We start from the raw sequence: 23,335 nt of genomic DNA, 5'->3' as shown, positions 1-23,335 counted from the left end.
TAATCAAAGTATTGTTACAATGTTTCATGCCTTTTGAAACTACTGTATTTACATTTACTCCAGTAAAACTCTTTTGAGGTCAGCAGACACTTGCTTTTGAATCAATATCCAGGCACAAAGCTTTTTGTTCTTTAAAAAGTATAGTCTAATTGTCTATGGAGATTCTCAGTCATCCAGGTCATGGTTGTCCCAAAGGTCTTTTTCAAGAGGCCACTGGACTTTCTGTGTTTTTTGGGAGACGTTTCGCTTCTCATCCAAGAAGCTTCTTCAACTCTGATGAAGCTTCTTGGATGAGAAATGAAACGTCTTCAAGTTTGTCTCTTGAAAAAGCACCTTTGGGATATACAGTCTAATGTTAATTCTTCCACATGACCATTGCAGTTTCATCAATCTGAGATAAAAGATTTTATTCACGACTAGCGCCAAATAGTAAAAATAGTAAAAACTTTACAAATAGTAAAAATAGGGAACACTATATCAAACCCTGCTCCAATCAACAGTGGTGTCCTCCAAGGCAGCGTGCTAGGACCCACACTCTTTATACTCTATATAAATGATCTTTGCGATCACCTTATAAGCAACTGCACCCTCTTTGCAGATGATGTAAAACTATTCAACACCACCGACAATGCTACTGTTCTTCAAAGTGACCTTGATTATGTGTCTGAATGGTCAAACATTTTGCAACTCCAAATCTCGACCAACAAATGCTCTGTCCTACACATTGGTAAAAAAAAATCAGTACACCAAATACAAACTAGGCGGCTATGACCTCGTTGATGACCCTCACTCTGTCAAGGACCTTGGAGTACTCATATCAAATGATCTAAGCACTAGCGCTCACTGTAACAGCATTGCCAAAAAGGCATTAAGAGTTGTAAATCTAATCTTACAAAGCTTCTCCTCCAGAAATATTGAATTGCTAACTAGGGCATACAAAACCTTTGCTAGACCAATACTCGAATACAGCTCATCTGTCTGGAATGGGCGTTGGTAGAAGTTACCGTCAACACCCTTTCTATCATTGCTGCGAGAGAGCCCAGGATGGGTTGACTCCTTCCTATGACTTCATTTAGCTGAGTCTTTACTAAGATATAAAAGCCAGACCCCGGAAGTTACCCCAGCTTTGGCGAAGATACTTGATAGACTGAAAGGTGTCTCTGAAAGCACAAATGAATACAGAAATATGACTTCCCCTCTCCGGATGAATCAAGGGAGGGGCTGGGCTCTCTTGCAGCATGGATAGAACGGGCGTTCAGGGTAACTTCTACCAACGCCCATTCTCCACCATGCTGCATTGAGAGCCCAGGATGGGACATACCAAAGCTTGCATGTCCACGGGCGGGTCCTTGTCCAGTTCATCACACCAACTGTTGAACCACTCGTTGAAGCACCCATCTGCCGAAGGCTGAAGTTTCCGAGGCAAAGGCATCCAGACAGTAGTATCTGATGAAAGGAAATGGAGATGTCCACGTGGCCGTACGATAGATCTCCTCCAAGGGTGCTTGGGTCGCCCAGGCAGCCAAAGTGGCCACATTTCTGGTAGAGTGCGCCGTCAGACCTCGAGGAACCAGAAGGGCTGCAGCTTTGTAGGCCTGCTCAATGCAAGATCTGATCCACCTGTGGAGAAGATCTGATCCACTAGTGGAGAAGAGGCCTTGTGCCCCAAGTGAGAAGGGAAAAGGAAACAAACATGGCTTCTGACTTCCTGAAGGAGGAAGTGCGCTTAATGTATATTCTAAGAGCCCTTCCTACATCTACCGTGTTTCTCACATAATAAGGCCGGGCCTTATTTTTTTTGACCCCGAAAAACCGGCTAGGCCGTCTTTTCGAGGTGACTATTCCCCCGCTTGCATCCTCGGGTGGGCGGGCGGCGACAACTTGGATGTTCGGAGACCTTCCGCCACCGTTAATTTCCCTTCCCCCTTGCTGCCGTGGCGTTACAGCAATGCCGCGGCATTTGGCACAGCCACGTGCAGCCAGTCAGGGCTCCTCCCTGCAACCGGAGCCCTGAGGAGACCTGCAGCTTCAGGCGCTCCTGTGGCCGCCTTCCCTTTGCCTTCGATGGTAAAGTGAATTATTTTAAAAACCTCCGCTCATCCTATCAGGGCCGTGCGAGCTGAGCAGAGCCGGGAAAGCAAGCGCGGGTGTTTCCTGGTTCTGCCCAGCCCGTGCGGCTCTGCTGCGACCCTGGCGGGATGAGCGGAGGTTTTAAAATAATTCACTTTGCCTTCGGCAGCAAAGGAAGCGACCACAGCCTGAGCCAAGCTATACCAACAACAAAGGCAAATCCTCAAGGTGGGCTGGAGGGGGTGGCTCGTGCCCCTGGGCTGCTTCAATGCAAGGTCCTGACTTGCAGCATCCTGCCGTTGCCGCCGCGTCCTTTTCGCTGCCGCCTCCTCCCTCTCCGACTGCGAAACTCGTATGCTTCGCCAAACGCTCCGGCGAGGCGAGCTCTTTCATACATAGAAAGAGAGGGAAAGACACCGGCGTGCTCCGAGAGGCTGGCTCTTTTCTCTAGCCGAGGCTGACAGGAAGTGCCTCCAGGGCCGTGGCAGGCAAGCCGTGGGTGTTTCCTGGTTCTCCCCAGTGCGCACGGCTCTGCCACGGCCCTGGCGGGATGAGGCGGAGGGCCGGCGGGAGGCACTGCGTTGCCTTGGTGACATTTCGGTGCCTCCGCCGCCTCCTCGCCCATCGCAGGTGGCGGTGGCGGCGGCAAGCGGCGGCGCTTCGCTGAGGGAAAAGAAGATAGCGCAGCCACCTTGCTTGCTTTCCCACCTGCCCGCCCCAGATGGCCTCAGGAGCGGCGGCAGTGGCAGCAGGCGCGCACACTCCTGCCGGCGAAGGGAGGAGAGGCGAGGAAAGAGAAGGGAGTGCGGCAGCAGCGCTGTCACAGTATCGTCTCATAGCGGGGCAAGGCTGGCAAGCTGAGGTGGCCGCACCAGAGGCGTCACTGCCGACCCGTCGTGAGGATAAAGGAGCGGGATAGAGATTCAGTGAGATGTCAGCCTCGGCTAGAAAAAAGAGCCAGCCTCTCGGAGCACGCCGGCGTCTTTCCCTCTCTCTATGTATGAAAGAGCTCGCCTCGCTCGGAGCGTTGGCGAAGCACACGAGTTTCGCAGTTGGAGAGGGAGGAGCGGCAGCGAAAAGGACGCGGCGGCTACGGCAGGATGCTGCAAGTCAGGACCTTGCATTGAAGCAGCCCGGGGGCACGTAGCCACCCCCTCCAGCCCACCTTGAGGATTTGCCTTTGTTGTTGGTATACTTGGCTGAGGCGCTCCTGTAGCCACCTTCCCTTGCCTTGAAGGCAAAGTGAATTATTTTAAAACCTCCGCTCATCCCGCCAGGGCAGCAGAGCCGTACGGGCTGGGCAGAACCAGGAAACACCCGTGGCTTGCTTTCCCGGCTCTGCTCAGCTCGCCGGCCCTGATAGGATGAGCGGAGGTTTTAAAATAATTCACTTTACCATCGAAGGCAAAGGGAAGGCGGCCACAGGCGCGCCTGAAGCTGTGTCTCCTCAGGGCTCCGGTTGCAGGGAGGAGCCCTGACTGGCTGCACATGGCTGCGCCAACGCCGCGGCGTTGCTGTAACGCCACGGCAGCAAGGGGGAAGGGAAATTAACGGTGGCAGAAGGTCTCCCGATATGAAGTGCTCCACCAACGCAGGCAGCACCACATCCGGGCATGCAACAAAGTACTTCCTAACGGCAAGCCCCCCCGCCATCCCCCCCATTTCGCATGTTTAATATGGGCCTTAATTTGGGGGAGGGCTTAATTTGATTTTATGCCAATAAATCATGCTGGGGCTTCCTATTGGTGGAGGCCGTATTGTTGGAGAAACACGGTAGCGTGTGCCACTGCTGCTCTAAGCCATAGTGCGGGAGGGGGCACAAGCCAGGCAACATAATGTCCTGGGACCTGTGGAACAGGTGTTAACCTTTGGAAGAAATGAGGGGTCCAGACTGAGGACAACCCTATCATCGTGAAAGGAATAAAGGTCCGATGGAAAGAGCAGCAACCTTGGATACCCGCCTGGCTGAAGTGATGGAAATGGGGAACACTACCTGCAGTCAGGAAACGGAGAGACAATGTTCTAAGGGGTTCAAAGGGGGGCTTCGTAAGGGCATTAAGGACCTCATGAAGATCCCAGGAAGGATACCTGTGAACCACCGGGGTTGGAAGTCCCCTTTCAAAAAAACTTCCTGACTGAAGGGTGATGGGATAAGGAAGGAAGCAAACCCCATGAAAGAACCGAGGAGAGGGCCTCAACCTGCCTGCGTAAGGAGTTGGGGGCCAAACCTTTCTACAAATCATGCTGAAGGAATCTAAGAACCTCTGCCAACTGGGCTGAAGCAGGAGAGAGACTCTCCCTAAGGAACCCTCGGGAAGGGCCTTCCAGGTGGCATCATAGATGCGCCTTGTGGGAGGTTTGCGAGATGTCAGGATAGTGATGATGACCCTTTCAGGAAGATCAGCCACGCCTAGCCGCTGCCACCCAAGTGCCACATGGTCAGCTTGAGTCACAGGGGCTCCGGGTGGAGCAGAATCCTCTGATGAAGGGAAGTTAGATGGGCTGGGATCCTCCAAGGAGAAGCCCCCGATAGGTTGACCAGGTCCGCAAACCAGGGCGTCCTTGGCCAATAGAGTGTCAGGAGGAGGAGCTCCACTCATTCCTCCAACATCTTCCAAATTACTGCCGGAATGATGGGAAGCGGGGGAAAGGCATAGAGGAGACTTTGCACCAAAGAGCATTGGTCCCCTTAGCTCCCTGGCAAGGAAACCTGGTGAAGAATCTGGTGACCTGGGCAATTTGAGGAGTGGAGAAGAGATCCACCTCCGGCATTCCGAATCTGAGGGAAAGGTCCCTGAATAGAGACGGAGGAATGGACCATTTCGCCTGGTCAACTAGGCTCCTGCTGAGCCAGTCAGCCTGGGAGTTGTCGATCCCAGACATGTGGTCCGCCAAGATTGACAACAGGTGTTTCTCTACCCATAACACCAACCGTAGCGCCTCTCCCATGAGGGCTCTGGACCTCGTCCCCCCTTGCTGGTTGACATGAGCTATGGCGGCCATGTTGTCCATAAGGACTAGAGCATGAGAGCTGGTCACTGAGTGCCTGAAATGCTTGAGAGCTAGAAAAATAGCTCTGAGCTTTAGCCAATCTATGGGAAGGGCCAGCTCTGACCTGGACCAAGGTCCTGAGCTATCTGGCCCTGCATATGGGACCCCCAATCCAGGAGGCTGGCATCGGTGGTTTTCACTAGCCTGTCTGGGACCCTGAAAGGGAGTCCCTTCTAGATTAACGGAGAACGCCACCAATTGAGAGATCTCTGGATTTGTGGCGGGAGCGGGACCTTGATGGATGAGAGGCTGGTTCCTGTTCGTTGGTAGGGAAGCAGGAACCACTGGAGTGGACAGGAGTGGAAAAATCCGCGGCTCTGAAGATATGACAGGGTAATTTGCAGATCCTGATGGGCTGCATAGATGGAGGAGGACAGAATCAAAATGTCGTCCCAGTAGCATTGGATCCACACTGGAACAGAAAGCAGAGATGCCATCAATGCCGCCAGAGCCTTCGTGAAGGCCCTTGAAGCCGATGAGAGGCTGAAGGGAAGTGCTCGATACTGGTAATGGGTACTCTGATAACAGAAACGGAGAAACTGGCGATGATGAGGCCAAAAGAGGATGTGGAGGAAGGCTCCATGAGATCAATGGAAGAGAGGAGATTGCCCTCCTGAACGCTCTCTAAAATAGAATGCAGAGTCTGCATTTTAATTTGTCTGTATTTTACAAATTGGTTGAGAATTTTTAGATCCAGGATGGTTCGCCACCCCCACCCCCCCGAGGCTTTGGGAACGATGAAAAGGCTAGAGTAAAGCCCACGTCCCCGTTGAGAGGGGGGAACAGGTTGAATAGCTCGGATTTCAAGGTGTTGAATGGCCTGTTTCATGAGGTCTTGCCTTGAAATGTCCCGAGAGACAGGCCAACTCAAAAAAAATTTTTTTTTTCTTTTTCCCTCTTTTGGGGGTGGCATTAGGAAGTCCAATTGTAACCCTGACCTAATAGTGCAGAGCACGCAGGTATCTGTTGTTGACTCCTCCCATTTGGAAACAAAGAAGGCTAGGTGACCTCCGATGGGTGGGGAGAACGAGGGATAACTTAGAGCGACGGAAGGAACGACCCCCACCCCCCGAAAGGGCTGTTTATCAGTAGAAGGTTGTTGCCTGCCAGATGTTTCCACACATTGGTCTTGGCGTTGGGAGTATGGACTCTGAGACTGGGGGAAGCGGGATGAGGTCTCCGCTCGAAAGGCAGGAGGGCAATAAGAAGCTGGGCGATAGTCGGCTCTCTTCCCAGAGGAAGAGAGAATCTTACGTTTATCTCTGGTTTCAATGCAATAAGGTTCCAGAGCATTGCCAAAAAGCTTATCACCCGCGAATGGAACTGAAGCCAGCTTCCATTTACGGTGTGACTCCGCCTGCCAATTTCTGAGCCATAACAGTCTTCTTGCTGCTACTGAAGATGCCATGGCCCTAGAAGCAAATTTGGCAGAATTGAGAGTGGCATCTGCAATGAATTCCGCCGCTGCGATAATCTTATTAAGGTCTTGGTGAGACCGAAGGTCAGATGTAGGCAATCTAATCTGGAGTTGGTGCAGCCACTGTATGGATGCCCTCGTGAAAAAAGGATGCTGCTGTTGAAGACCGAACAGCCCATGCAGCGCTGGAATGTCAACAGAAGGCACTGCCAGGGCATTGTCCAGGGCTGCGCTGACGTTGTAGAAACGCTTATCCAGAGAAGATGGGTGAGGACCTGCCGAAGGGGAAGCACACTGTTCCTTGACCATGACAAGGAGCAAAGTGGTAGAAGGCAAAACCCCTGCATGCACTACAGGCTTGGAGAAGAGTGCGTCTCCCTGGCTAGAGGAATTTCCTTGTGGCTCGGGAGCCACTTCCTTTGGCGACAGCTTGGCAGTGACCAAGGCCTTGCTGAGTAATGGCCTGAAGAGAGAAGGATTGAAGACCAATGCAGAGGATATCTGCTCTGGGCAAGAGTCCTCTTCCTCTGAAAGATTTTGGTCAAAGGTCTCGCTCTAAATCAGGGTGATGAGGCAGGGAACTTATAGATTGAGAAGGGAGAAGGGCCTGAGCCCTTTCCAGAGGTTGAAGAATTTGCTTGAAGCCTTCAGCCAATCCCTGCGTAATGGCCAATGAGACAACATCTTGGATATTCCCTGGTCTATGCTCAAAGATAGAGGCAGAAGGCAGAAGGCCCACTGCTGTGGGAGTGAAGGTGGCTTCAGGCCTAGATTGAGAAGAGGTTCGAGGCCTGGAGGGAAGGGGAGGAGCATAGGGCCCAGAAGCCTGTTGGAAATAAGGCCCAGATCTGCTTAGATCCTGAGGATCATATTGTACTGCCAAAGCCTCAGGAGACCAGGATGGAGGATGGAAAGGCTCAAGATAACTTCTCCTCCCCTGGGAGGGCTTAGCTGGGGCCCACGGGTATCACCTGAAACCTGCTGTAATTGCACTCCCTTCTGTTGAATAGTTCTGTTGAACTGCCTCTCTAGGGCTGCATGTCTGCGCTTTTCTGCCCTCAACTCAGCCTGAGTTGCCTTCTTAGGGGCTAGAGCCTTAGCTCTGATTTTAGCAGTCACCCCCCTCTGGACCGATTGGGTGTGTTGCCTATGTCTTTTTCTCTTATTGGCTTAAGAGACTGCTCCACTGGGGGGGAAAGCTCTGCCTGACCCTTATCTTGCTCCATTGTAGAATAAAAGGCTCTTGCGATGGAAACAAACTGTTTGTAAATTTTTCTATTAAGCCCCTTAGGGTATAAATGGCCCCCGGGCTTACAATATGGCCGCTCACCTCGTGGTGGAAGGCTTCAATCCAAGATGGCCAGTGACTATAGGAAACAGGCTCCGAGATCGAAGAATAGCTCCTTAGGCTATAAAGAGCCCCGAGCGAAGTCAGCAAAAAAAAGTGCAGCCTCTGGCCACACGATCAGCTGGCTGACACTGTTATAGGTTTGCCGATCGCTTTTTAGACCGCTCAAACCGGAGGCGTGGGGGAGGTCTACAGACGCTGCCCAACTTGCCTGAACAGCGCTCTGGCAACGCTGCTCCCAACGTTGCAGGAGAGAGAGAGAGAGCCCTGCTCTCCTGGAAGAACAGCTGTCCAGATCCTGGAAGCTGCTGAAGCGAGGAAAAAAGGTACTGAAGATCGCTGGTGAGTGCTAACTAACAAAACGCTTTCAGAGACACAGCTACTGACTGAAAGGAGTTGAGTCAAAAGCTGGGGTAACTTCCGGGGTCTGGCTTTTATATCTTAGTTAAACGACATCATAGGAAGGAGTCAACCCATCCTGGGCTCTTGGTGCAGTATGGAGGAGAATCCGCACTGTATATCAGACATTAATACAATTGAGCAAGTCCAGAAGTAGAAGAGTACTACACTCCTCTGCTCGCAACAGAATACCCTATGCCACCAGGCTTGCAATTTTGGGTTTGGACAATCTTGAACTACACCACCTACTATTGGACTTAAGCATAGTACACAAAATTATCTGCTACAATGTCCTACCAGTCAATGACTACTTCAGCTTCAACCGCAAAATACAAGAGCACACAACAGCTACAAGCTCAATGTTAACCGCTTCAGCAACAGAGTGGTCAAAGCCTGGAATGCAGGACCTGACTCTGTTGTTACATCCTCTAACCCCCACTCCTTTAACCTCAAATTATCCACTATTGACCTCACCCCATTCCTAAGAGGTCTGTAAGGGGCGTGCATAAGTGCACCATCGTTGCCTACCATCCCTGTCCTATTGTCCACATTTATTTGTACCTATTTCTTGTATTCTTACTCATGTTTATACTTATACCTATTATCTTGTAAGCGATTGACAAATCAAATCAAATAAAAAATAAATAATTCGGATACATGGCACGCCTTTTCAGGTAAACATTGGCAAGTTTTAAAATGCATTTCCTCTGGAACCGATTTTAATGTTTTAAATCCCGTTTCCGTAACAGGAAACATCGTTCCCTGTTATATTAGGTGGCTCCAGACTGGCTGAGGGCTAAACTGCAGATCTCCCCATAAAGTTGTCACGCACTCATCCAAGCATTCTCTGTTTAAAGAAAGTGGTCGTCGGAAGAGTACGTTAAGACTCAGATGCCCAGCCCAGCACACCCGTTGGGTGTGTTTAAACATTGTTAAACACACATTGTTAAACATTGTTTCCTGCTTTCCTCGTCTTGTCGTGTTACAGAGGAAGTGATTTAATTAAACCTGGGTGGGAGACCCGCTTTCCGTAGTCGCGAAATCATACTAGGGCCTCCTCGCGCTTCCACTCATATTCCCCCTCCCGCCCTCCTCTTACCTCAATTCTAAACCCGGTCTGCCTTACCCGCCAGAGAGACCGGTGGCGCTGTCATTGGTTTGTTCATAGAGGCGGCGCGGTGTCGGACAGGACGAGCGAGCGCAGAGAAACCGGAAGGGATTTTCGTCCTTTTGCTTTCTGTCGTACCTTTTGTTCGTTGTAATATCCGGTGGTTAGAACCGAAGGAGGGAATTATTGGAGAAAGGATAAAAAGCTTGGGGAGAAAAGACGCCAGCGAGGGAAACCGATTGCTAGAGCGCCTGCGTAGCTCGGTAAGGGAGAGGGAGAGAAGGCGGCGGAGGCGCAGGCGCGTGGGGCGTGGGCTGGAAGAGTCTCCCGTGGGGGGTTGCGTTGAGTGTGGGCGCGCGCGCGCTGTGGCGGTTGAGAGAACAAGAGCAAAGGAAGCGAGACCACCGAGCTTCTTTCCTGTGTGCTCCGCCCCCTTGTCTGAGGGAGCTGGGGGGAGGCACAGGAAGTAAGAACGCTTAAGGCGGCGGGCGTCATCCTCCCCATCACCTCTTCTGTGGCGAGGGAGACGAGAATCCGTCTTGCCTGGTGAGTTTCTCATTCCGATCTTTCACTCCCCCCCCCGCTTTGTTGGAAAAGACCAGCAGCTGCCACCATTGAGGGTCGCTGCTTTTTCTGGAAAAACTCTTTTTGCTCCCAACCTGTTTTTCTGCCATCTTTCTCCAACGGAAAAAAAAAAGGGGGGGGTAAACGGGGAGGGAGAGTGGAGGAGGCTTTTTCATATAAGTGCTTTTCGATAGGGAATAACTTTTCATTTCATTTTTAATAAATATACTGTTTGGTGGGCGGCGGAGAATTTTTTTTTTTAAATGGTTGAGGAATATGTTATTATGCCACTTAATTTTTTTGTCCCTTCCCTCTCTCCCAATAGACAAAATACTCTTGAAGGCAAGCCTGTCGTGTCTAGAGTAGGAAAGAAGATGCGTGTTTTCCGTTCTCATGGATTGCTGAAGTTTTCAACCACCAAAGGAAAGGAGAGTTGCATCTGACGCGATGTTAGCAGTCTGAGCTGTTGAATAAGGAGGGGCAGGACTTGAATACAGCTGCCTGCTTTTTTGCACACATGTTCGCCATTTAATATTGGATCCTTCATCGAATCAAGTGGGCATTTTTGAGAGGGTCATTCCTCAACTTTCAGCCTGTTGTACGACCAACAGATCTTTTGGGGATAGTGTCTGTGGAGCCTGGTCATATGCATTGAGTGATTAGAAAAACTTAGTGCGAATTATATGATTATTAGGTTGCTAAATCTACAGTGATAAACTTGTGGGAAACTGCGTGTGACCACATGTGGCTGGCAGCTACTTGCTCTGGTTGATGTTGGATAATTGTGTATCAAATCGAAAATCTAGACTGCAAATTGTCCCTCTCTGCTCCTTTCTTAGCATCGTTGCTGACGCATAGCACCGTGGTCATAATTTTGTACTGTTTTTCTTTTAGACCATAACAGCGGACAAAATAACTGGTGTTTTTTTTTCCTGAAGTGTTTAAAAATAGTTTTTGAACTAAAAAGGGCAAATATGTCCTTCTTTAACTTCCGTAAGATCTTCAAGTTGGGAGGTGAAAAGAAAAAGAAACAGTATGAGCATGTCAAGAGAGATTTGAATCCAGAGGATTTTTGGGAAATTATAGGAGAATTGGGTGATGGTGCTTTTGGCAAAGTATTTAAGGTAAGTAATGCTTTTGATTTGATGCTGTTTTGGTAAATTGTATTTTTCTAGGCCCTGTTCCATATGAATTTAACACCATAAAAATTCATAATCCATAGAATAATGAGTGTCGGGCTAGCATGATGTAGTAAAAATGATAGATTTCCCTTGGATGTAAGTAGCTATCTATATTAGTGATAAGTCCATTTTTAATTACTGCTTAGAATAAACAAAAAAGTTCTTGGAACATAGACCCATTCTAAAAACATGACTTCAATAATTATTTGTTTTTGGAATCTTATACTGCTGTTTTATAGAGGGTGGTGAACATATCTTAATGTAGGAATGCTTTTAAATAATTATATAATAATAACTTAATATTGTTCCTTTCCTTCAAGGTGTGGGAAATGAAGTATATTCAGAATAGACTAATTAATGATATGAGAAGGGCTTTCCTCATATGTTTCCTGGATAATCCTAAAATGTTAGATTCATAATTGTGTCATTGATGATATGAACAGAGATTAGCTTTTACACATCAAATACTTGAATTCCATGAATTAATGGGCTACTTTCAGTGTTATAAATTGCTATTTATATGCATGCATTCTGCATCTCATTAAACTTTTCATGTTTCCATAAACATTCATAACCCAGCAGTTTCACACTACCAATCATTTGATTTGGTGATTAATTGCCAGTTAATGATACTAAGCTATTTTATTTTCTTCCATTAATATCAGTAAGAAGCTAGTAATTTACTTACTAACTAGCTGACTTAATTAGTGACTAAACTTCAAATGGCCCATTTATGCTATGACTAGTATAGTTTTTTTAAACGTTACTAAGCTTTTTCTACAATAAATAATTTTTTAAAAATTATTATAGGAGAATGTTAAACTGTCAGTTTTTTTAAATAAATGTGAAACTTTTTCCATTGTTTGGATTTAATTGTCAACATTTTAAAATAGGCAACTTTTTAACAGAACAATATTCATTTAATGTAAGGAAATATTTCAGTCCGCTCCCTGCAGGCTTCTCAGCCCATTGGAAAACTGAAGGACTCCTTTTCTTGGTGAAAGGGACTGAAGATGCAATGGGGGTGGGGTAATGGACCATTGACAGTGTTGATTGAGTTAATGTAGCTTAGAGCCCAACCCATATTCTTCAAAAAGAGTCTCTTAAGCTGGCTGGCATGGCTAGATGATGTGTTTCAAATAATCTACTTTTAATAATTAAATATATATGATAGCTTTGTGATTTCATTTTTATGCTGGTGATTTTCTTTCTACTTCAGTCTTATTTGGACAGCAGTTTGTGCATGTCAGTCATAAAGCTGCTCACTGTCAATGTCTAATCTTAGATTTGAATTACAAATGGAGATTTTGAATTACAGTGACTATAACTTTGTGGAGTAACAATATTTATAGCTCTGTGATTCAATCCAATGAATTCAATTGTTGCTTTTGTTTTTAATTCCACAAATCAAGGAGGCATGGTAGGCAAGTTGATTCTTGTATTCTTATATTAGTCACTTATATTCCATGCACATATTGAATAATCTGAGGTCTGCTTTTCATATTTGAATATATTCTGTGTGTCAGCTCACACATACATGTTGGTTCCACCCATTCTTTTATGCAGCAGTCATCTTTTTCAAGGTATAAATTAAATCTTATCTACCTCAAGCATTTATTTAAAAAGGAGGAAGCAGTATGTATACTTTGTATCTTTACCTTTTGCTTCAATGGACTTCTCTTCTGGGAAGGACTTTTTGTTTCCTTCCAGTTCAGTTTTATACTAAATACATTCCCAGGCAAGATTTTAAGGGCAGTTCCTTGACTATGAGAATGCATCTTTTGGAAGTTGTGATATTCTGCAATATTGATAGAATAATTGGATTTTTTTTCTTAATATGTTTAATTGAGGACATACAGTATTTATGCCAATATTTCCTTCAGTATGGAATGATATAAAATTTAATATAATAAACTGAAAGGAATTGCATGAAACAGTTCCCTCATTCTCCTTCATTATGTACCCTTGCCCATTGCTAACTATCCTTAAAAGTTGCTCTGGAGTTCTGGTAAGATCCATTTAGGACAAGAAAGGAGTGAAGTCAAGTTGCAATTCTAAAGCCCATTTAATAATAACATGGAAGCTGTTCCAAAATAGTTCAAAGTGGATTGACTAACTGAACAAAAGTTGAAGCAGTAGTAAACTAAACAAAAATGTTTGTTTATATCAAAATGGTTACAAATTAAATATATTACACTAAAATTCTTTTTATTTAGAGAAGATTCTGCTTTGATTTCTTCTCTGTATGATAACCTGTTGAAATGGAAATTGCTGATCATAGACAGTAAATAAAAATTGTTTGATTTAGTATAATGTATCTGTTTTTGTTTACAGCTTTATAGTTAGCCTTGTCATTTTATTTTTACAACTGTAAGAATGCTGTATTTTAGTACTGTATGCTGTATTTTGTCTTTTTCTTAGCAGACATGATATTCTTCTGATTAAAATCGAATTCCGATTTTTTGAGAATCGCCCCCTTTCCACCCCCTTCTCCTTCCCCTCCTCTCGGAGGCCACGAGTCAGGAGTTGCTACAGCTGGCGCGGCTCTGTGGCTCCAGTCCCGCGTTGCCTCAGGAAGGGAAAGGCAAAGGGAAGAGCCGCGTGGCCAGCGCTTTGCAACGGCAGCGGCTCCTGGTTTGCCTCTTCCTTCCCTGAGGCAACGTGGGACTTGGCCCGCAGCCCCCCGGCGTGCTGCAACTCTGACAACTTTCCAGCTGGATACCTGGCGGGCCGGGGCGGGCGGTGCGGCGGAGCCCGGGGCGGGCGGGCGGTGCGGCGGAGCCCGGGTGGGCAGGCGGTGCGGCGGAGAGCCGCTGAGCGGCAGGAAAAGGGAGCTGGGCAGCGATTTCTTGGCGCGCGATGGGGGGTCTCTTTTTAGCGGCCCGATTTTTTTTTTTTTCAGAGGAATATCATGCCTGCTTAGCTAAAGTATTTGATTTTTATAACATACACACGTAAAATCTTTTTGTTATGATAAAAAACCATTGCACATACAAAAGTTAAACTAAAACTGCAGCAGAATGAACTTTTATAAATAGAAAGAACAATATTTCTGTTATGAGATTGTTTTATAATAGTTTATTAGAATAAGAAATATTGTTCTTGATCATATTACAAAGTTTGTATGATAAATGTTTGCTATGGACTTACAAAATCTTCAATTTATTTTTCTTCATAACTAACAAATTTGAATCACTTTAGTTTTATTTGTCAGCTAGCATTTAAGAATAAACAGTTTAATTACAAGGGCCACTGACTGTGATAGATGATACAAAGCAGATAAGTTGCATCTGACAAAGGGAGTTGTAACACATGAAAGAATATACTGCAATAAATATGCTGGTCTTTAAGGAGATGCATATTGTTTGCAGATAAAGGATATTCTATCCGAATTAGTAGGTATTGTTCTAACTTTTTGAGTTGCATGTGCTAATATGGGCTATGTGCAGAAACATATGGGCTATATGTAGAAATTTGAAGGTTGCATGATATTATGGCCAAAAATAAATTCTAATTTTCTTGATGACAGAGAAATGTTATTGAATTTATTTTTGTGTGTTTATCATGGTTCTGCTCTGCAGAGCTGAGAAGAAACATACTATATCTTTACATTGTCAATGGAGGGAATAATGACTGGAAGCTTGCATCTCTTAACTTTCATAAAAATAAATGGTAAGCAAGAGACCAATCTAATCCCATCTAACAGACAAAGGAAGAGTAACTTTATGACAGTGGGTTGGTTATACTTCCATTCCTGAAGGAACAAAGATTTTTTTTCTTGAACACTTGGGTGTATCTCATAGATTTTTGACTATTAATAGTGAGAATAATTTGTAATTTAACCTATCATGGATTATTTTATAGAAATGTTCTGTTTTTACACAATGGCAATATACAGCCTTTTATATCTGTTGACTATGCTGTTAACATAGAAGAAACACGTGAAACATGGAATTGTTGTTGAAGCACATCCAGTACAACTGGGTGTTGTAAAATATCTATAGAGACCTAAAAGTAGTGGCTCTGCTGCTTGAATATACGAAGTATGTTATTGCATATGCAAATGAGACAGCCATGCAAGAGAGTTAAATAACATTAAAAGAAATGGTCACTATGAAAGAATTTGTTTCCAGGACAGAAAAATGTGACACTTATTAACCCAACAAAATTTCTGCTTCACATAAAACTCAAGACTGATTAAAAAAAATTGTGAAAATGATGAACAAGGAAAGGGAAGTTTTATGTTGTTTGAATAGAATAGAATTGAATTGAATTCTTTATTGGCCAAATGGGATTGGACACACAAGGAATTTGTCTTTGGTGCATAACCTCTCAGTGTACATAAAGAAAAAATAAAATACATTCATCAAGAACCATAAGATACAACACAGTGATAGTCATAGGTTACTAATAAGCAATCAAATCATACTAGGGAACAATAAAACAATATAGCAAAGATACAAGCAACACGATTATAGTCATAAGTTGGAAGAGATAAGTAATAGAAAGGATGAGAAGAATAATAGTAATACAGTCTTACTAAATAGTTTGACAGTGTTATGGGAATTAGTTGTTTAGCAGAGTGATCGCATTCGGGGAAAAACTGTCGTGTCTAGTTCTGTGTACGGTGCCCTATAGCATCGTTTTTAATGAACTAACATCTGTTGGAACAGATGTTACCAAGAAAAACTAATGCCAAGATTGAGGAAGGCATTTTTGTTGGTCCACAGATCAGATGTGACATACTATTTGAAGATCTGTTAGTGGAGACAGAGAAAATCACCTGGAAAGCACTCAAGAATGTTCTTGATAATTTTCTTGGCAACTACAGAGCACCAAACTACATTCAGCTGGTTGACAAATTTCTTACAGCATACAAGACCATAATGTGTAACATGTCACTAAAGATTCAGTTTTTGTGTTCACACTTGGGACTTCTTTTCCAAAAATCTAGGTATGTCAGTGATGAACATGGTTTCACCAGAACATTACCATAGTTGTCAGGCATGAAAGACCAGGCCCACACCTGAAGGTTCCATTTAACTGATTTATTGATGAAAGCCTAGGCACAGAAATCTTCTCAACTAAGGATCAACATTTGATTAGTGTTAGAATTCAATAAGAGTCAACAGAAGTCAAGGCCGTTTGGTTAATTCATTTCTGCCCCGGATGATTCTAGGCTGATTCCTCTTTTCACTTCTCCCCCTGGCTCTGCTAGTCCTTCTACACAATGGAAAAAATGGCATCAGGGCAACTGGAATCCATCAAATAACAGATAATCAGAGTTGGAAGGGACCTTGTAGGTCATCTCCTGCCCAAGCAGGAGACCCTACACCATTTCTGACAAATGGCAGTCCAATCTCTTCTTGAAAGTCCCAGGTGATGGCGCTCCCACAACTTCCGAGGGCAAGCTGTGCCATTGGTTGATTGTTCTCACTGTCTGAAAGTTTCTCCTTATTTCCAGGTTAAATCTCTCCTTGTTCAGTTTCCATCCATTATTCCTTGTCTGGCCTACAGGTGCTTTGGAAAATAGCTTAACCCCTTCCTCCCTGTGGCAGCCCCTCAAATATTGGAAGACCGCTATCACGTCTCCTCTGGTCCTTCTCTTCACTAGACTAGCCAAGCCCAGTTCCTGCAACCATTCATTGTATGTTTTAGCCTCCAGTCCCTAATCATCCTGGTTGCTCTTCTCTGTACTTTTTTTTTTATAATGTGAACAAAACTGGATGCAGTACTCTAGGTGTGGTCTTACTAAGGCTTTATAGAGCTGGATGCAGTACTTTAGGTGTGGTCTTACTAAGGCTTTATAGAGTGGTATTAGTACCTCCCTTGATCTTGATTGTATCCCTCTGGTAATAGAACTTAGGATTGCATGAGCTTTTTTGGCGGCTGCTGCACACTGCTGGCTCATATTTAGCTGGTTGTCCACTAAGACTCCAAGATCCCTCTCACAGTTACTGCTATTGAGCCTGGTTTCACTCAGTCTATATGTGTACCTTTGGTTTTTCTATCAGTGCTGACTGACTATTGTTGGGTACTGCAGCGAAATATATCAGACTGAGCAGCAAAAAACTGTTGGCCCCGTTGAACTCATTCATGTCAGAAACATTATACAATTAAATACATTATAGTAATTAAAAGTTAATATATTTTTCAAGATTCCTAGATTATACAGTCGTTCTGAAATCATATTTGTGTTCAGTTTGAAGGGGCCTATCACCAAAAATTTTCAGGAAGCAAATCTTTTGAAAAAATTTATTACCCAGTGATCCTGTGATTTCCTTAGAATCGAATGTTTAGGAGCAGTAATACATTATAAAAGTATATAGGAGCTCAGGAAGCAAAACTTTTGGGGGGAAAATCTGTTATAATTTATTCTTAGTTTCTTGAATTTCATTCATTTGAAAAAAAAGGAATGAATAAATAATGAATTGGAAAAAAATTAACAACATTGGAAGAAAAGCTTTGAAAGAGCCTGGATAGACAGACAGATAAGCTTTCCAAATCTCTTGGAAAGGGTATTTCATAAAGCATGATAGCATTTTCAAACCCTCTGATCCTCTGGAAGGTTGAGTCAATTGTTTCAAAAGCAGTCCTCCATATCTGTAGATGGAATGATAAATTTATCCTGAAACTTTGCACATTGTGAGTTGCTGTTTTGCAGTCTAAAGCAGGAGGGATTGTTTAACACTTAAGAAAAGAATGCCTTTTTGCACATTGTGAAACACACTTTAGAATGATTGGGCAGCATAACATATTGCAGGTTACATATCCTGTCAAAATGACTTGCAAATATTACAGTCATTATTAAATATTATAATACAAGGTGCCCAAATAGTAACCCTATTCCTTTCCTGTTTAGTATCTACATACAACTACTGGTGTGGTTATTGTCATCTTGGGATTAGCACCATCAATACATTGATGATGCTCAATTGTACACTTCAGCCGTGGGTGTACTTATAGACTTCAGTTCCCAGTTGAGTAGGTGACAGACATGGCCAAGAAAGCCCTTACACAATTTAAATCTAATATATCAGTTGTGCTTCTCCTGGAACACAGGCCTAATTTCCTTGTTGAACTATTGCAGTGTGCTTTAAATGGGCCTGCCATTGAACACCAATTTAGAATCTGCTGTTCCAGAACACACAAGTGCAGGGAGTTTTGGATGCAAACTGATAAATTATAGTTTTTTACTAGAACACCTTTGCTTTGTGGGATGCAAGGCTTTCAGGTTTAATTTAAGGTATTGTTTAACATATATGAAGCTCTATATGGTACTGTTCCAGGTTACTGAGGAACTGTCAATCCCTTATTATATTTAACTGCTCCACCACATCTAACATGATGGGCTTATTCCTCATCTCTTCTTTGAAACAGTGCCATCTAATGCAAACCAAGAAGCATGCCTTATCTGTTACAGCACCTTTAGTCTTATATGGAACATTCCCCAGAGGTCCGGATCGTCCTGACTATATAAGCCATTTGGAAAACTTTGAAGACTTAGCTTTTGCCTCTGGCTCTGGGACCAGGCTGTTAATGGAAGCTCCACCTATAGGATTTGATTGGATAATAGTTTTTTAGGGATATCAGCTTTGTTATGTTTGCTACTTCTTGTTTTTATGTTTTGCATTGTGAACCATCCAGAATGAGTTTAAGCAGTGTGGCTATATAAATGAGAGGGAGTCTTAAAAAAAAAGAACATAGGAACTTATTTGGGAATCTTTCCAGAGAGCAGTTAGTAATGGTCCTATGAATTGGAACTGATAATTATCCAGCTAGAGCAAACTTTTAAAATGGTTTTTCTTCTGAGATTACAAACCTCAAAGTGAAAAATGTTTTCATTTTTTATTAATGTACACAAGCTTACTCTAGGAAACTCTTTCTGAATAATATGTTGAAAAGAAGAGGTAAGGTTTTTAAAGCTATGTATAAAATTATGCAGGCACTTAGACTTCCATGCACACTGATAATTCTTAATTACATAGGTTATAACTCTCCAATAATTGATGAATGAATTAAAGGATAATGGCTTTTAAGACATAAGACATAAGAATTTATTTGTCATTACACTCACTAGCGGGGATTAATCTGTGTCTCTTCTTTTATTGCCCTATTAAGTCATATTAAGTATGTGTAATATTTTAGGAACAAAGTTGTGGATTGGTGCCATGAACTTCTAAAATTATTTTGAAAATCCCTATAGTCTAAAGTTGATTCTAGATTAGCAAAAAAAATGGCTTTTTGCAGTACTGCTTCTTTTTCCTCTGTGAATAGTTGTAATCTGTTGCAGCCTGATGGGTCCTAATTTAAGGAGTACCACAGTCCTTGTCCCCTCCTGTTTTTTAACATCTGATTTAAATTACGGAGGGAGGTCATCCATCAATTCAGGATTATGGTATCATCAGTATGCTGATTATGCCCAACTATCTCACTAGCATGCTGTTGATGTTCTATCCCAATGCCTGGTGACTATGATGGTCTGAAGGGAGAGAATTGGCTCAGATTGAAACTAAACAAGATATGGTTTTGTTTGTACATGGGTTTCTATTTTGGTGGCATTGTTATTTCTTGCTGCTACAATGATTTTATATGGAGCTACTTTTAAAGATTACATAGTAATTTCAGTTAGTTAGAATATGGAGACCAATATCTGCTGGTTCTTGTTATTGGGAGCATATTACAAGTATAAGGCAAGCTTTGTACAAGATATAGTTCAGTTCCTAGTAGAATTTAAAGTTCTGGCCTTCTTCAAGTAAATTAGTCCCAGCCTGTTAGATCATATACTGTAGGGTGGTCTTCACATTGTTCCAAATTTTTGGAATATCATAGTAGACAATCTACAAGTTACTGTTTCTCCGTAGCAGTGCCAACACTATAGAATGGGCTGTCCATTGAGATGAGACTGATCTCCCCCTGGTAGCTTTTAGAAAATTGTTAAAATTTAAAAAATTGTTAATATAGCCATTAACATTCACCTACATCTCTTGTAATTATTTTTCTCTCCAACTTTAGTTTTGCTTTTGTAATTTATACTGTATGTTTTAATTATTTAATTTTATTTTTACTGTGACATTGTAACAGTTGAGTCCAGTGAAACTGTGTGGTGGAAAAATCAAATAACCAGTTTAAGTATTAAGTTTTAAGTCTTTTTTAGAAATAGTATAAAGAATGATAGAATTAAAGATTGCTATGTTTAGTGGGTAAGCAAAATATTTTGGAAGAATAAAGAGACATAAGATTATTGAAAATTCAGGGATAGTTATATAAGCTTGTTATGATAAAATTGCAAAATGTGCCTCAGATAATTAAAAATGCAGCTAATGCAAACATACATTTTGGGATTCTATCTCCTTTACTATTTATCCTGACATAGGAGTGCATTTACTATATACCACCAAATATGTGCCTTTCCTAAAGGGAGGGAAGAATAATAAATATACATAATAATATATAATAATATATTATTGAATAATATATCATTGTTATTACTGATAGTTCTGAGAAAGAACATTGTTGGGTGATAGTTTTCTATACATGCATTCACACACACACACGTGTGTGTGTGTGTGTGTGTAGAGGGGGGGAGGAGGAATGTTTAAAATTATTTTTATTCAAGTTGTTGGACACAATTTTTTTGTGTGAAGAATCTGTTTTATGCAGTCAGCAGTGAGTGACTGCATGCAGATAATATATATATTATTGTAATATTAAGAGTTATATGAAACTTGTCAGAGTTCTTTCAGTTAAAGGTAAAATACTACAGGAATATTTTTGAGAACATAGATTTATTGTAGCAATAAGGCCATTGCAAAAGAATCCCGTAACAACTATGTGTGAATTCTGTTTATACAGTGATGCAATCAATATTCAGATTTTCTGAACTTCTTTCTCCTGAAGTAATCGAAGTAATTTTCTTTTGGATACAAAATACAGTTTCCATCTGTTGTTTATGTAATACTGGCTTGATATAGCATTCAGGTTTTTTTACTTTTGACTATATGATAATTACCATATCCATGCATATAAATTAATTAATAAATAATTATTAACTAGTTATCCTGAATCAGCAAAGCAAAGTGACTTTATCGTATTATGTAAAACATTTTGAAGTATGCTACAAAAGCTTAATAAGCATTAGAGCTCTCCTAAAGTATAAGAGCCTGACCTGAATATAGTACGTACTCTTGAATTATCAGAAATCTTTAGCAAAGTGGAAATGCATAGAAACCATTGCATAGTGGTAAATCACATGCTTTTTACATGCATAGAATTCCTATGTAGACTTAGTTTTCATGTGCTTTGTGTTTTCTACATTTTGGTTTCCCAATTAATGGAAATGGAAATAAGCCTTACCATTGATACTTGGAAGAAATAGGCAGATTATATTACTATCTAGACCAGGGGTGTCAAACTCAAGGCCAATGGACCAGATCCAGCCTGCAGGGTACTTAAATTGGGTCCACGGGACCAGCCTGGAAATAATAAAGGACTGGCCCACAGGACTGGCAGCCAAAACAGGGTGCAGGAAGGTCACACGTGGCTCCCGTACCTCTTTTTCGGCTTGGATGGCCTGCAGCACTCTGCTGACCAAAATGGGGCTCGGGGGGCCATGCAAAGCCCTCTGCGCCCCATTTTTGGCCTGGACAGCCTCCTGCAACACTCTGCCGGCCAAATTGGGGTGTGGGGAGGGTCACAAGCAGTCCCACCTACAGGCCGTTTTGGCCAACAGGATGCTGCAGGAGGCGTCTGTCCTGTCTCCCCCCCTCCCCCCCCCGGCCAGCCCACGGAGAAGTACAGTGCTGATCTAGCCCTCAGAGAAATCCAGTTTGACACCCCTGATCTAGACAATATAGATGTGCTGTGCTTTCTGCCTTAGCTAAGACTTTTCAGTAACATGGTGTCAGCTTGAAGGCTTTGCAGAAGAAGAAAAGGTTGCATTGAATAAATTAAAGAAGAAAGTGCTAATAATACCTTCTAGGTCAGTCCCGGTGGTTGGGGACCCCTGTTCTAGGTGATCCAGTATATTCTAGTATGTATTTACAAAATATCCAGAACATGGAGGAACACTTGGATAAAATGCCCTCAGTATAAATGACTAAAACAACCAACCAGTTCTGCTTTAATGTTTTCTGCAGGCTCAAAACAAAGAAACAAACGTCCTTGCTGCTGCAAAGGTCATTGATACTAAATCCGAAGAAGAACTTGAAGACTACATGGTTGAAATTGATATTTTAGCATCATGTGATCATCCTAATATTGTGAAATTGCTAGATGCTTTTTATTATGAAAATAATCTTTGGGTAAGTGTTTGCTTTTGTTCACAACTATGCTGTAATGGAGAAAAGGTACAATCTTAACATTGGCTCCATGCAATCTGCATTTTTTAAAAAATACATTTTTAGAGACAGATTTGCAATTCACTGCATCTATTGGAAATTATTAACATTTTAAATATTTCAAAATAATGTCAACTCTGCTGGCTGTTGAAGAATCATTTTGTAGAAATTGTTATCTATACATAAGTACAAAGAAAATGACTGTCTTCAATGTCATATTTAGGCTAGAGTGCCCAGGCTGTGGCAGCCAAAGTAGAGAGATCAGATTCAATCACTCTTTCATATTTTGTTGTGAACTTAGCCGTCATGCTGCAATTGGATGTGTGAGAAATATGAAAAAAGGGGAACACAATGTCAAACACCATTTTTAATAGCTTGAATAATACCTATCCCATTGCCATGTGAATGATTGAGTTTTCACATAACTATAACTTAGGATTTTCTTGATGATTTGTTGAATAAATTATAATGACCTGTTTATATATAACATTAAATCTTAATGAGCACAATCATACCTTTTGTGGTGTACAGCAATTAACAATGTTATGGCATAGCACTGTATATGCATTGGTGATTTTATTCTCCCTTTTCTCCTGAGAAAAAATGGATCATAATTTCTCTCTCCCCTTCCACTTAGAAAGAGGAAGAAAGATTAATGCCATGTTGCCATGAATTGCATTTGCCATTCATGTTTCCAAAGAACAGGATTTGCTTAATTAGTCTGAAAGACACTAAACTAGGGAGAAAGAAGAAAACAAAGCATAACTGATAGCTGATTATTAAGGCAAGTCAGATTTGCTGACCTCATACTCTGTTCTATTCATTCGTTATGTTCTGGCTTAATTTCATGTAATAAAA

General features: G+C 42.7%; 2 protein-coding genes across 8 annotated transcripts in view; one reads left to right on the top strand and one right to left on the bottom strand.

Annotated features, from left to right (window-relative positions):
- Positions 1 to 9,551, bottom strand: part of STN1 (STN1 subunit of CST complex) — a 28,196-nt gene extending 18,645 nt beyond the window's left edge. The window contains exon 1 of one of the 2 annotated variants that reach the window (XM_026695028.2): positions 9,412 to 9,551. The gene's annotated coding sequence lies outside the window, so the exon portion shown is untranslated. Of the gene's footprint in view, positions 1 to 9,384 lie in introns of both variants that reach the window. The other variant, XM_026694947.2, reaches the window with a different exon arrangement.
- SLK (STE20 like kinase) overlaps positions 9,522 to 23,335 on the top strand; it is a 43,167-nt gene continuing 29,353 nt past the window's right edge. For 3 of the 6 annotated variants that reach the window (XM_087964604.1, XM_026694539.2, XM_026693338.2), the window contains exons 1-3: positions 9,522 to 9,656; positions 10,283 to 11,081; positions 22,277 to 22,441. In XM_087964604.1, coding sequence (XP_087820730.1) covers positions 10,932 to 11,081; positions 22,277 to 22,441 — 315 coding nt within the window. In that variant the 5' untranslated portion in view covers positions 9,522 to 9,656; positions 10,283 to 10,931. Of the gene's footprint in view, positions 9,657 to 9,697; positions 9,940 to 10,282; positions 11,082 to 22,276; positions 22,442 to 23,335 lie in introns of those variants that run through there. The other 3 variants (XM_087964603.1, XM_026693957.2, XM_087964602.1) reach the window with 2 other exon arrangements.

The sequence above is a fragment of the Notechis scutatus genome, chromosome 4, assembly GCF_049901735.1.
Source record: "Notechis scutatus isolate UNSWTSFEM ecotype Mainland chromosome 4, rNotScu1.2, whole genome shotgun sequence".
NCBI lineage: Eukaryota > Metazoa > Chordata > Lepidosauria > Squamata > Elapidae > Notechis > Notechis scutatus.
Note: the sequence above shows the minus strand (reverse complement) of the source record. Positions and strands in the feature narration are given on the sequence as shown.